The 13,421-nt window shown below is 33.5% G+C and overlaps 1 protein-coding gene across 2 annotated transcripts; it reads right to left on the reverse strand.

The window, feature by feature from the left end:
* Positions 1–1,938: 1,938 nt before the first annotated feature.
* LOC123551151 (aromatic-L-amino-acid decarboxylase-like) lies at positions 1,939–13,212 on the reverse strand. 2 transcript variants are annotated; one of them, XM_053525009.1, is made up of 13 exons: positions 12,886–13,212; positions 12,144–12,382; positions 10,934–11,047; positions 8,900–9,019; positions 8,185–8,325; positions 7,792–7,935; positions 6,623–6,689; positions 5,804–5,898; positions 5,329–5,396; positions 5,089–5,179; positions 4,203–4,301; positions 3,776–3,877; positions 1,939–3,345 (listed from the first exon to the last, which is right to left on the reverse strand). In XM_053525009.1, exons 2-13 carry the CDS (start codon positions 12,342–12,344, stop codon positions 3,148–3,150), a joined length of 1,440 nt encoding a protein of 479 aa, XP_053380984.1. In that variant the 5' UTR covers positions 12,345–12,382; positions 12,886–13,212; the 3' UTR covers positions 1,939–3,147. The 2 variants fall into 2 exon arrangements, with proteins under 2 accessions (XP_053380984.1, XP_053380983.1); XM_053525008.1 differs by lacking the exon at positions 10,934–11,047 and adding an exon at positions 9,633–9,746 and having other exon boundaries at positions 12,886–13,210.
* Positions 13,213–13,421: the final 209 nt, after the last annotated feature.

A 13,421-nucleotide genomic window follows, 5' to 3' on the forward strand; every position in this document is an offset into this window, starting at 1 on the left:
AGGCCATGAAACAGACCCTGTTCATGCCATGTAAACATTTGACTGCCAAGTGTGACCTTGACCTTTGAGCTAGGGGTCTTGTGCATGACACATTGTCTTATTATGAGGTATATTTGTGCCAAGTAATATTAGAATCCCTTAATGGATGGCGTTATGGACCGGACAGGAAAAAAGGCCCTGTTGACCTTTGACCTCCAACTTAACCTTTGAGCCAGCGATGTTTCTCATTACAGAGCTGGTGCAGCCGTTCTGCGCATGCCCGGAATGATTACCCATTGGAGCGCACGGCAAAATTACGCAATTTTTTGCATGCCCGCACGCATTCAGTGTACAATATGCATAATATACTGACTAAAGGTTAGGGTCAATATCACCATGGTTACAAAATAGGTACATTTAAGATTTTTCGTTCAAATTTATTTTATCCGGTATATACCAGAGTCTGTAATATATCACAGGCGTACCAGCTCTGTTTTTAGTCACAGCCTTGAGCCAGGGGTCCGGGTCTTGCGCATGACACGTCGTCTCCTCATGGTGAACATTTGTGCCAAGTAATATTAAAATCCCTTCATGAATGACAGAGTTATGGACTGGACACGAAATTGCGAACGGATCGACGGATGGAAAAATGCATTCCTATAGTTCTCAAAACTGGTTTTCAACCAGTAGGGGACTAATAACCGTACAGATAATTGAAAAATAGTGTTTTTATTCTCCAACAACTATAACGAAAACCTGTTACTTGGTGTTACAGTTGAGACACAATATTCTCTACCAAATTGTTTGATAATGTTATATGGTCTTAATGTAAATATTGTAAAACATTGAAGTTTTATTGTTACACAGTAACACATTTATTGTTATTAAATACAATACTTTTAAGATATTCTTTTATATGGGCAAGGAAGGGTTTTAGTCGATTAGAGCACGTTTCGCAAAATGGCCAACTTAATAGCGCCAAGGGAAGTAATGCGTCTATTTATGCCTAAAACTGATTCCAGATTTGTACCCCGTCCTGGTACGTGTAAAAATGGCATTTTGCGTGCTTTATTGGCGAGTAAGTCGCGTTTTTTCGTTGAGATTTATCACTTAGTCTTCGGCCTTCGTGATAAGATTGCTACACATCTCTGCCCCAAACCGTATTTTGTTTGCTAGAAGATCACACAAAACTAAACACTCGTCCATTCATCCAAACCACCTTGAATGTCCCTAACATTACTAATTTGTTTCTATCATTAGGATTATGTTTATTTTTAATTTTTAATTTTTACGATGGAAGTCATACTACATGTACGTCACAGATTATTCATGATCCTACATGTAACAATACATTTTTAATCTACTTGTAAAAGATTATTTTTACACTTTTTAAACAAAGTAAAAAATGTAGACATGAATGCTAGCGTTCTGAAACCCACATTCATTATTTAGCGGATCTGAGTTCAGCATAAAACAAACACCCGAGATGTGCAGATTAAGAAAAGAAAGAACATTTCTTAAGTTGGTTAAACACCTCAAATCAAACTTGTTAATACCGTTTCTCAATAAAAAAAACTTTAAGGAACTAACTCACACATTTGAGGTGAAAAATAATCTCTGAAAAATCCATAAACAGTGAGTACTCTGAAAGTGGCTAGTTATTCAAATATTCTAATAAAATACCGAAAACATTGTGCAGGAGGTAGTAAACCGTTGCTACGCTTTTGAAATATTGCTGAAAATTTACATTCTTCCTGCATTTTTACCAGCTTTTTCAGCTTCATATATATATACATTCTATGCCAAACTTGGTGGAAATGAACATGTTGAAAACAATTCACCCAAACTGTAAGCGAGTGGCTTTAAGTGAACATAAATGTGCAATACTATACATGTATGAAATGCAAAAGAAGTCTCGTAAAAAGCCTTTTCTTCTTTTATAATCATAACACTACATGCTCTGTTTATTACATTTTATTATTTTAATATATAGTCCAACACAATCAGTAACATATTCTATACAAACACATATAAAACACTATTTGGCAGTTACATTTTACCCCCTAGGAGTGTATCCTAGAGGTTCTGATTATATTCCATTATATATCTAACATACACGAACTATTTAAGTGACAAACTGTAGTGAACAAAATTTCAAAAACATGGCCACATAATTTTGATAAAGTTCTATTGCTTCATGTGCGTGAGCGAAAAATATTGCAAAATATTGCTCAGGTTTGATTCAGTAGTGATGTCATAAATATATGACGCCATAACTTATGTGATGTCATACATAATTTATGGTATTAACATTGTGTCAATTAACAAAATCTGAATTGTTTGACTTGATAATTCTATTTGCAAGTAGAGCTAGTTTCTTAGTTGTTAGATTAATAGTTTACTAATACACCTCAAAATCCCTGTATACGATGCTTTCCCATCTGCATGTAAACTGTAACAGCCATTGGACCGGATGCATAAGTATAACTCAGCCCTAAGTGCAAAATCTGTGCGTTGTTCGAATCGAACTAATAAATGTGTTCCTATATTATGCCATTCAGTAAAATTTAGGGACAATAATTACTTCTTACTTAAAACCAGAATCATATATCGAATACACACATTTAGTTTCGAACATTCTGAGACAAAACAGCTAATGAAACATGATGTTCACATATTAAAGTAACAAAATGGATCGAATTCGATTATACTTCAAATCGAACAAAACATTTAAAATAAAGACTGATCCATCATTCAATCTGGACAATACCATTTATTAATGGAAGGGGTGTTCTCTGAAAATTTACTGACTGTATAGCGGACAATGCAGACCATGGTCAGCCAGCACGATCGTGCAGGGTGATCTTGGTCTGCACTGGTCCCTTACCTCCAGAAAGCTAAAGGTTAATACAATATATTCTCAAGTTATAAGTTAAACAATTGTAAATGGCATAGAGGCCGATTGCAATCATCACTCTCATTTTGTTGACATACTAATGTGCAAAATAAGTAGATCTACAAACGTTACCTTAATAAAATTGAATAGTATCATTCTGCCAAAACTTACTTTTCAATAAAAGTATACGATTATCAGTTAATCATATTTGTTTCCACAGTTTACAACATGTATGGTATTATAGTCAGCAATGATATCTGTCTGATTTTCGTCTACTTTTCTTCATTTAAAACTTTTGACGTCACTTCCTGTATAACCTTCCATGCAAATTTCATGTCGTCAGAATTTGTCCGAGAGGCACAAACTGCCAAACGTAGAAAATATGTGTCTTTAACCTTAGATGGCACCATATGTATACGTCCGTCTGTGTTTATTGCCTTCAACAATCGTTCATTCACCTCGTTAGATTTCTGATAAAAATAGATTTATTTTCTAAATATCTTTAATATAATAATTTAAATCTATGAAATATAAACTAAAAGAAATCATATTTTCATCTCATCAACTAGTAAATGTTTCTAAAGATTGCACAGTACTCACGTGAACATTTACCTGACTGAACATTGCCAATTTTTGTTGTCATTCCTATTTTTGCACAGTTACTAATAAGTACAAAAACAATTTCGACGAATGATTTACCATTTGTAGCAAACTGAGATTAGGCAATGCTTAAATTTTGCAAGTGCAATCGAAAATGTTTTCTGTGTGTAATCCATTGATGTCTTATTGTATTTGGTAAATATTTTATTAATCATTTCCTGACCATTTATTAATTGTGAAGATTATACCATTAACATCTAGATACAATAAGGATTTAGATGTTAAAGACGATCTTATTACCTTCAGCCTAAAACAAACTAGACCCATCACAACCTTTGCAAATATTTCAAACCGGTCATCTGTCCCAACAAGGTCTTCAAATTCATGCGCAAGTTTAACGTCCTAAAAAGTTAAAAGTTTTATAAAGAAGGCATGGTTATAAGTCGTAAGATCAATGAGTCCGGTTTTTTTTGCTTTTTTTTCAAAAGTACGATTTTTGCAACTGATATGTGAAAATTCTATATATAATTATTCATTTTATAATAAAGTATGTATTAATCGTGGATTAAATACTATAGCCATTATTTTAATAATACTATAATTTTTTTCTTCCTTTTGTTTGATAATAATGCTTTAAATACAAAATGACTTTATTCACTTTTCGCCAGATTTCCAGCCCTTTCAGTCTTATCATTACTTTGATTGATATGATGTTAATGATCCATACTTTTCTTATGTATTCCTGAAGACCTTTGTGCCCATACATCCTCAAAACAAACCATAATTTTAATGACCTAAAGCGTCGCCCAAGTGGTATATGCCAATGCTGCAAAACATAAACAACAGGTGTAACTGAGACTTAAGGTAGTTGCGCACGTTGATAAACCTGAAGTCATGGTGTAACGTCATTTACCCGGATAAAATAGAAGAAAGTCTGGACCTGACATACGAGAAGGAAAATTATCCAGCGTACAAAAGTCATCCAGTGTGTACATTTATAAAAATGATAACAAAAATGCCACGTGCAATAATTTCAAACAACGCCTTCAAATCCGTTTGGAGCTTGCCGATCTCTTAAATTTTGGGCAAGATTCTCAAAATTAAGCAAGCGGGCCTTTACATTTTATTTGTCCATATAATAGATAATATGTTGATTTACAACTGTGAATGGGATTACTAAAATCTACAGTGTTAAGCAAAATCTATTTCGCGAAAACGTCACCAAAATAGTGATTCCATTTGAAGACTTCTGTGCGGTCCAATAATTTCATATTATTCTAGCAAATGCAGGACCCTGCCTTTTTATCTTCCAAGGTATTTTAGTACATCCTGAAGTTTCGCACGATTAAGATTGAATCAAATTCTACATCGTAGAAGAAAATATTGTTCCGAACGTGCAGAACTACCTTAACACAAACAAGCATGAACTTGATTCAACTTGAATTTTTATAAATAACTAATATGTTAACGTAAACATAAACTGCAAATAATAAATAACATTTACAATATGTCATTCTATGTACATTTGCTACTTTTAACAGAATTTTTTAAAACGAAAGCGAGTCTTCATTGTATTAATTGCATTTACCAGAATATCGCAGAACCTAACTTACCCTATAATCTGGCATTTTTCCTTGATTTTCATGTTTCAGGTACAATGGGTCTACGTTGAAAGCTTCACTTATCAAGTCACTATTCTTTACCCTTAATAAAAGATAAGATAATAGGTATTATTTATAAAATCAGTTGTAAATCCAAATCCTACTGTCAAATTCTGTGATACCATAATCAGTTTAACGTTAACTCCAGAAGCAAGATGAATTTTATTATATGCCACATGTAAGTGTACTCACCACATAGCTGAACAGTCAAAGTTCACATTCAGCCATTTATGTGGATTGAAGTTGAATGATTCTGCAAACTGAAATTAACAAAATAGAAATGAGTATTATTTTACTTTAGTCAAATAATATGTGCAGCCTTGAAGGTCACGCTGACAACTAAGGCCATGACAACCATCCAGATTTTTATGGTAAAGTGTTGCGCACAAATGGGAATCTAAACAGAACGTTTAATCAATTGTAAATCAGTTAAAATGCTTTATTTCATTAGATATGTACGTGCTATTTTTAATTCAACTTTATTCAATATTGCTTATTCTTATATGAACATACACTGTTGTACCATATAATCTTTTTATTCAATATACGTGATATATAATGCATTGATGTGATATGATAAAATACGTTGTCTTATATTATTTATATATATCATATTTTGTCAAGCCTTATGTAAAAGTAATGTAGATCTATACGATTTTTATCATACCTGTACACCGTCTAACAAGGGTCTAAATTCTGGACAGATGAAGGCACTGCCAGCATAGGCCGCGTCAATATGCATCCATAGACCTTCCTTCTCACCTGTTCACAACACAGATAAAGTAATAAGCGTTTACCAATGTAACTAGTCAGGCGACATACTAGTAAATAATTTTGCAAAGGTATAGCCAGCATAAATAACTGCAAACGCGTTGCTTGTAAATGTAAAGTCTATAGGAATAATCTTGTAAACGCGTTGCTTGTAAATGTAAAGTCTATAGAAATAATCTTGCAAACGCGTTGCTTGTAAATGTAAAGTCTATAGGAATAATCTTGCAAACGCGTTGCTTGTAAATGCAAAGTCTATAGAAATAATCTTGCAAACGCGTTGCTTGTAAATGGAAAGTCTATAGAAATAATCTTGCAAACGCGTTGCTTGTAAATGTAAAGTCTATAGAAATAATCTTGCAAACGCGTTGCTTCTAAATGTAAAGTCTATAGAAATAATCTTGCAAACGCGTAACCTATAGCAACTACTTTCCAAAAACATAACCTGTAGTTCAACTTGCAAATGCAATATATTTAAATATGTTTATATTTTAGGATCAAGCATTTACACAGCGCATACTTCATATAGGCCTACGGTGTTGACAAATGAACGAAACCTACAATTTTCTGTACTACAAATTCAAATGACAAATCCTGATATAATTGACACACTGTAAAAATAAAATTCACACTTATTCTTTAGATAGTTCACTATAAAATTAATAGGTAGACATTGAACAATCAGTAACCACCAGATATTTCTGGTATATGTACTCACAAACTGTCCCTAGTTCCAGTGTGTTATCAAAGGCACACGAATTTGTTGTTCCCAGTGTGGCACATACCTAAAAAGTATTTAATAAACATCTTTGCGCTGTTGACAACATAGCTGGAGATAGAAGTTTTTTCTGGTCTCTTTTTATGATCAGTTTGTAAGACAATGATTAACATCATTTCAGGGTCGAGCATTTTGCTATTTTATTGAAATATTGGTTAAAATAAAAATAACATTACAACCATCAAAGGTAATAACCCAGGCAACAAACAAACAAAAAATCTACTCATGTACCATAGTCATTATTCATGCAAGGTAGTATATTGCTATTTAAATGACAACTAAAAGCATGAAATTTTAAGCTCGCTACGCTCGCATGTTTTCATTTTGTATTCTTTATACTTTATACGACACCTCATTCATGATGGTACTCACCACCACGACAGCATCAGATCAGAAAATTCAGTGACTCTTTTTTTAATGTTAAACGCCAAGCATGGACGTTTATGACATTATTTTTATCTTTAACATGAAATGGTCGAGAAACGAATTCAATACCTCCTGTACTCGAAGCGGACGATCTACCAATAGGTTACCGAGTGGTCAAAGCCTTTCGCTGTGCCCTTTAAAACCATTGTAATATGACTTACAAATGTCTGTGTAAGGCCTTCTGCTCTCTTTACGGATTGCCTCATGCAAGGCAAGACATTGTTTTATGCAAATTACGGCCCGTATTTGTTGGTTGCCCCTTCAGGAACATAGTAAAGTCATTGTTTCACACTGCTGGGATGGGACATTGGGCTTTGTCATTGCAGATTATTATTGTATTATTTGTGATATTATTCTTAGGAACTTAATTGTCTTAGTGTTGAAATATATGTCAATTTATGTTTATGTTGGCTGTCTTGGCCATATTTGTCAAGTAATATTGTAAATGGCCAAAGGTTATCTATTTTGCCGATTTGCAAAAACAATGAAAAGAAATGAAATGACAGACTGCCTCTTATATGCCTCTGTCTGTTGTTAATACAAGTACGACTGGTCAGCATGATGTCAGTATAATGTATATACTGTAAAGTTGGACATTGTGATCACGGCTACAAGTAGACACTGTCGTTTATATGACTGAAAAATTGTTGAGAAAGACGTTAATTCCGAACACACATACTTACAAATACTGGTATAAGTCCTTGGGCTCTGTCTTTACTGACTGCCTCTTGAAGTGTATGTCCCCTTAGTGAATGCTCCCCATCCGTTGAGAGATGTCTCATCTTTACAGAAGCTATTAAACCTGCTCGCTCAACAGAGGAATGAGACTGAAAAAAAGAGAGATGTGCTATGTTTAAATATGTTAAGTGAAGTTTATTATTCTATACGAAAACCATTCAAACCGTGTATACAGAATTATGCATTATTTTCATAAAACTGAAACACACAAAAAGCACGTATACTCTTTACGACATCAGAAATAAGAAATGAACACACGTGTTCTTGGAAATTGTCGTGTCATAAAGATAGTGAGCTTTGAGCGGTTTAATATTTTTTCGGATATACAGAGTCAGTACCTGATCAGAGCAATATGCAACAAACTTGGCCATTATTTCACCATCTTCTAGGTGCTGATCAGGATGTTTCTTTTTGTAGTTGAAGATTTCCCGTGCACGTGCTGACAGCAGAGCAACCAGCGTCGCCTCACTTGCTGTGCTCTACAGAAAAGGGGAATGATTTTATTTAGTACAAATCGCACCATTCCAGTTATCGGGTTGACAGTAACAATCCAATCATTAATATCACAGAAGTAGGTGCTAACGTTGTTGTTGTTGTTGTTGTTGTTTAAGCTTTTGCATTGCACAACTTATCAATATTGGATAGAAAAAACAGGTGTTTTTTGTCAAAGAGTATAGTAACGTTCTGAAAACAATAATCTGCAGGCTCACACATGTTGTTTAAACATTCGTGTCATGCCATTAAGGACAAAGTTCAAAATAACTGTATATTGTATGTACATTGTTTAAAACGTGTTGAATAAATGGAGTATCAAATATTGCAAACATAAATTTCATTAACTTTCTGTAAAATATTTTAATATGCAGATGGTTTTCTGAAAATAGTCTCCATATAAATTGATTTGTGAATTTTCATCAGCAGAATATTTAACTTTTGTTAAAAAGAATATTTCTAATTACCTACTCCAGCCCCAATCATTTTATCTGACTTTTTTAAAGGCAGTGAAAGATAAAACATTTAATAATAGAATTTAATTTAAAGAACAATGTGCACCTGAATAACGCCGCCTCCGCCCCCTCCTGATCCAGAGAGAAACTCCTCCGGTAAATTGAGCATTTTTCCCAGCCAGTCAAGAACGACAACCTCTAACTCGGTACATGCTGGACTTGAAGCCTATTAGTAAACAACAACTGGTCAATTAACGTTTATTCAACTCTCATTCCCATCCACTTTTACAGTTGATATAATAAAAATATTCTATATACTATAAAAATGCTATACTTTTCATTTTTCTTATTTAGATATTTTACCTAATTAAAGAGAAGATTTTTTTATAAATACATGTATTAACATTTCTGCTTTTGCATGCAAAATCGGCAACCACATTGCCTTCTATCACTTATAAAAACTGATAACTGGAATGATTAAGTTTATAAAATGTAAAACATTTTGAAACACAAAATCACAGTAACTTAATCATAAACTAAAAGTAAAACACAAAACATCAAAAATACTTACAGGCAATCCCTCTCTATTCTCATAACCACATGGTAAAAACGTATTAACTTCACTCATTTGAACTTTATAATAACGTTTATTTTCACACGTTTCAAAAGAGTTTGCAGAAGAACAATTGGCATAAGTCGTAATTTTCTTATTTCTAACAATTTTGAGTTTTTGACCATTGATATACTTTCGGATAGAACAATTTAACCAATTACATTTAAAATGAACTATTCTCTTTCAAGTGAAGAACAATCTTTTAATTGAACCTTTAATTTCTTACCCATGTAAACCCGATACACCCAATGGAATCCGACAAAATATCCGCTATCGTCGCCGGATACGAATTCCCGGCTGGATAATATGCATGAAAATTGGGATGTTGCCAATGTGTAACCTACATAAGATATGTGTAACGTACATAACATAACATAAAAAAACAAAAAACACACAGTTTATATCGCATGCATCCAAGAAACAAAACTGGAAGCACAATGTTGGTTATACGGAATCAAAGCAAAACTGAAATAAGAGAGAAAAGAAGTTAAAATGCGTAACTGAAAAAAAAGTTAAGCCAAGAATATCTTTAAAGCAATGGACCCGTAATGATGATCGGCAAATTTCGGTTTCCGAACTGCCTAACGGGCTCATGTGATCACACGGAAATTGCCGAGTGTCATTATAAGTTCATTACTTTAAAATATGCGAGCCGTCGCGATCAATAGACTATTCACAATATCGTAAAATATGACAAATGAAGATCTGTTACAGCATATTTTGGTGTATATTATCGTGTAAACGTGAAGTAGGTACTTCTTGAATACAAAGAAAAATAATAGAAAATTAATTGATTTCAGACTGGTTTGTTATCATTTTTTAACAACATAGCCTTTATTCGACGATTCACACTGTATATACTATGTGGAAAGCAGAAATCAGTAAAATGAAATGCTGGACTGTGTCCCGGCCTCGGCACTGCTGTACCCCGATGTTTGCATTACATAAAGAAATTACAGCTAGGCAAAAGAAAATAATGAAACATATAAATTTATATGAACCTTTTTCGCAGGAAACAAGAAACGTTCCAAAACAGCGCAAAATCGCTTCACTTTTCGACCAGTTGAAATTGTTTTCCCAGATAACTAGTAAAACTAACAGTGTGAAATTCATGTAGTCTTATGTCTTGTCGTAGCCCAAAGCAATTTTGAGTAACCCTACAAACTGTAAACTTCCAAAACGGAACTAGATTAAGAAGTTCTGAGCAGTAGGGTCCCAATCGTATCTAATCAATTATCCAATGAGGTTAAGCTTTTACTCAAATGTGAAAATAAGAAACGTCCAGACCCTTTTCTTCAAAATTACAAAAAAAAAAGGTAAATTATATTTGTATATTAAAGGCCTGTCATCAGAGAATTGGATTTGATAATTTTTTAACCTTAATATCATTCTATAAGAATTGCGTTTTTAAAGAAGTAATCCTTTTAAAACGCAGTCTATTTTGTCCTGATTCCTCGTAAAAGGCTCAAGTTAACCAAAAAGACAAATAACAATAATTTCCATCGTCGATTACGATGTAAACTGTACCCAAGTAAACCCGATACATCCGATGGAGTCAGATAAAATATCAGCAACTATAGCCGGGTATGAGTTGGCAGTTGGATAATATGCATGGAACTGCGGCGAATGCCAATGGGTAACCTGAAATTGTTCGATAATATGCATAGGAAAGTGGTTAGTGCTACCTGAAATGGTGAATCTACCACTACCAATTGTTGATATAGCAAACCCATCCGAGGATGAAAGAGTATATCTCAAGCTAAGGATAGAATTTTCCTCATCTATAATTTAATGGTAGAGTTCGGCTATTTTCATGTTTTATCAGTCCCTGAACAATGATTAAATCTAATAAAATACAAATGTAGTCTGTTATCAGTGTGAGACAAGGATCATTTACATTTAATTTTGAATACTCTGTCAAATAAGTGAGTAAACAAGAAGGAACTTTAACGGCCTGTGAGATTAATTACGACGCATCTGAATGGGAAAAAAACGTGTTTTATTTGCCAACAAAGCACGCAAAACTAAAATCTATTTCAATTCTTACACGTTCGAATTACACCAGGAAGGGATACTAATCTGGAATAAAATGCGGTAGTAAACCAATAGCCATAAGACAATGCACGGTAAAATCCTTCTTTCTTGAAAGAGTTAGAATACGATTTTTCCGATTAATAGGTTGTGATATATCTGTCTCTAAAATTGCTACAATTAATAGGATACATGTAAATTGCAACATAAAATTTATCCGAAAGATTAAGGTTTTGACATCACAATTGCAAATATTGCTTCCAATAAAGTAAATTTACTTTTATTCATCCGGCGGCTACAAAAATTATTTCGTAAAACAGGAAAATAGCCGAATAGACGGTTTACATAGAACGAATTACAAAAAAAAATCTAAACCAGTTTAGAAGGAGTAAAATTGAATTTAACCGTCAGCTGGCTTGATCATCTGGCTTACATGTACTTAAATTTAAGATAACAATTTTACAATGTTTGAGGTCTAATCATATTATGTTTACAAACAGTTTGTCCATAAACCCAATCGTTGGTGAGATTATTTTGTATTAGATTTTAATATTTATGTCAAATGGTAAACAGTGAATTGCTTAAACCTGTCTAATCGCTTAATACACATTTAATTCGAAGCAAAATGATTTTGTTGAAGATGCACTGTTTCAGCTGCAGTGCATTTAGCAAATGGCTACCTAGAAACCATATCCCGAACACTTACCCCGGGCATTATAACTCTTTCTATATCTTTAAAAACGTCTTCCCAGCGTTCTCCGGATTCGGGTGCGTGGTCAGGGATAAGGTCCCGGATATAACCTGGTTGTACTTCCGGAAATACCCGGCGATCACGGATATTTTCGAGATAGTCAGCCACATAGTCTATCATCTCTTTACCCCTTCTGCGAAATTCCTCGGCGTCCATTGTGAAATATGCGCGTGTGAAATTGCTCTACAGTCCCACTGTAATATAGAGATAATTCTGTCATGTACAGTCTGTTACCTGGGTGATAGTTCTTTTTTTAGCTCATGTAGAATAATCGTTGTATGTACATCAGACTTCGAATCTAGCTATCGGGAATATTGCATTTAAAAGACATTAAAATTATTTGTTCGGTTAAACCACTTCAGCTGAATTAAACATTGGCATATATATATGCTATAGCAGGATACAATTATAATTTTGAGGTTTTTTTCACGAAAAAATACAAATGTTTTGTGTTTCCAACATGAAAGTTTAATGTGACTTAATTTTGAATATAAGGTTTCAAAAGTTTTTTGTTTCATTACAATATTGCTATGCATGTGTAATACTTTTTAAAATAGTCCGTGTAGTATATATATATATATATATATATATATATATATATATATATATATATATATATATATATATATATATCATCTCCGTTGGTTTGACCTTTTCTGTTACACATTTAATATATACTAGTATATATAGGACTTACCAAGGTAAGATAAATTAATCCAAGTTTCTACAACAATCCTACACAGTTTCAGATCCTATGTACACGGAAGAGTAAATGCAGATAAAGTTGTTTATTCCTTTAGTATAAGGTATGACTCCGACGTTGTTTAAATCGGTACTGATTATAATTGTCTCTCGCCAATATTCTGGTCGTCAGAATCGTGAACAACTATCCTGTGTGTTCGATTTTTTGTATTGTCTTGTAATGCTGAATGGCAATGCACGCTGAAATGTCCAATACAGTATTCAGAAGTCGTGAGAAAAGCTTTAACATGAAAATTACCGAAATATCGATAGATAAATCCAATCCATGCTTCTGTAAACAAACTTCAAATGTCATGATAGTCACTAAAGATATTTGGCTCGCCGGCCAGTAGTACACATTTACTGAATGTCTCTCCGGTCAACAGACAAAACTATCTGACCCCGGTCTGAAGTGTTTTATCATATGACATTACAGAATCTTTTCACGTTTAAATGACATTTTTACTTACGCTCAGTTAACTTTTGTTGAAT

The sequence above is a fragment of the Mercenaria mercenaria genome, chromosome 15 (assembly GCF_021730395.1).
Source record: "Mercenaria mercenaria strain notata chromosome 15, MADL_Memer_1, whole genome shotgun sequence".
Taxonomy (NCBI): Eukaryota; Metazoa; Mollusca; class Bivalvia; order Venerida; family Veneridae; genus Mercenaria; species Mercenaria mercenaria.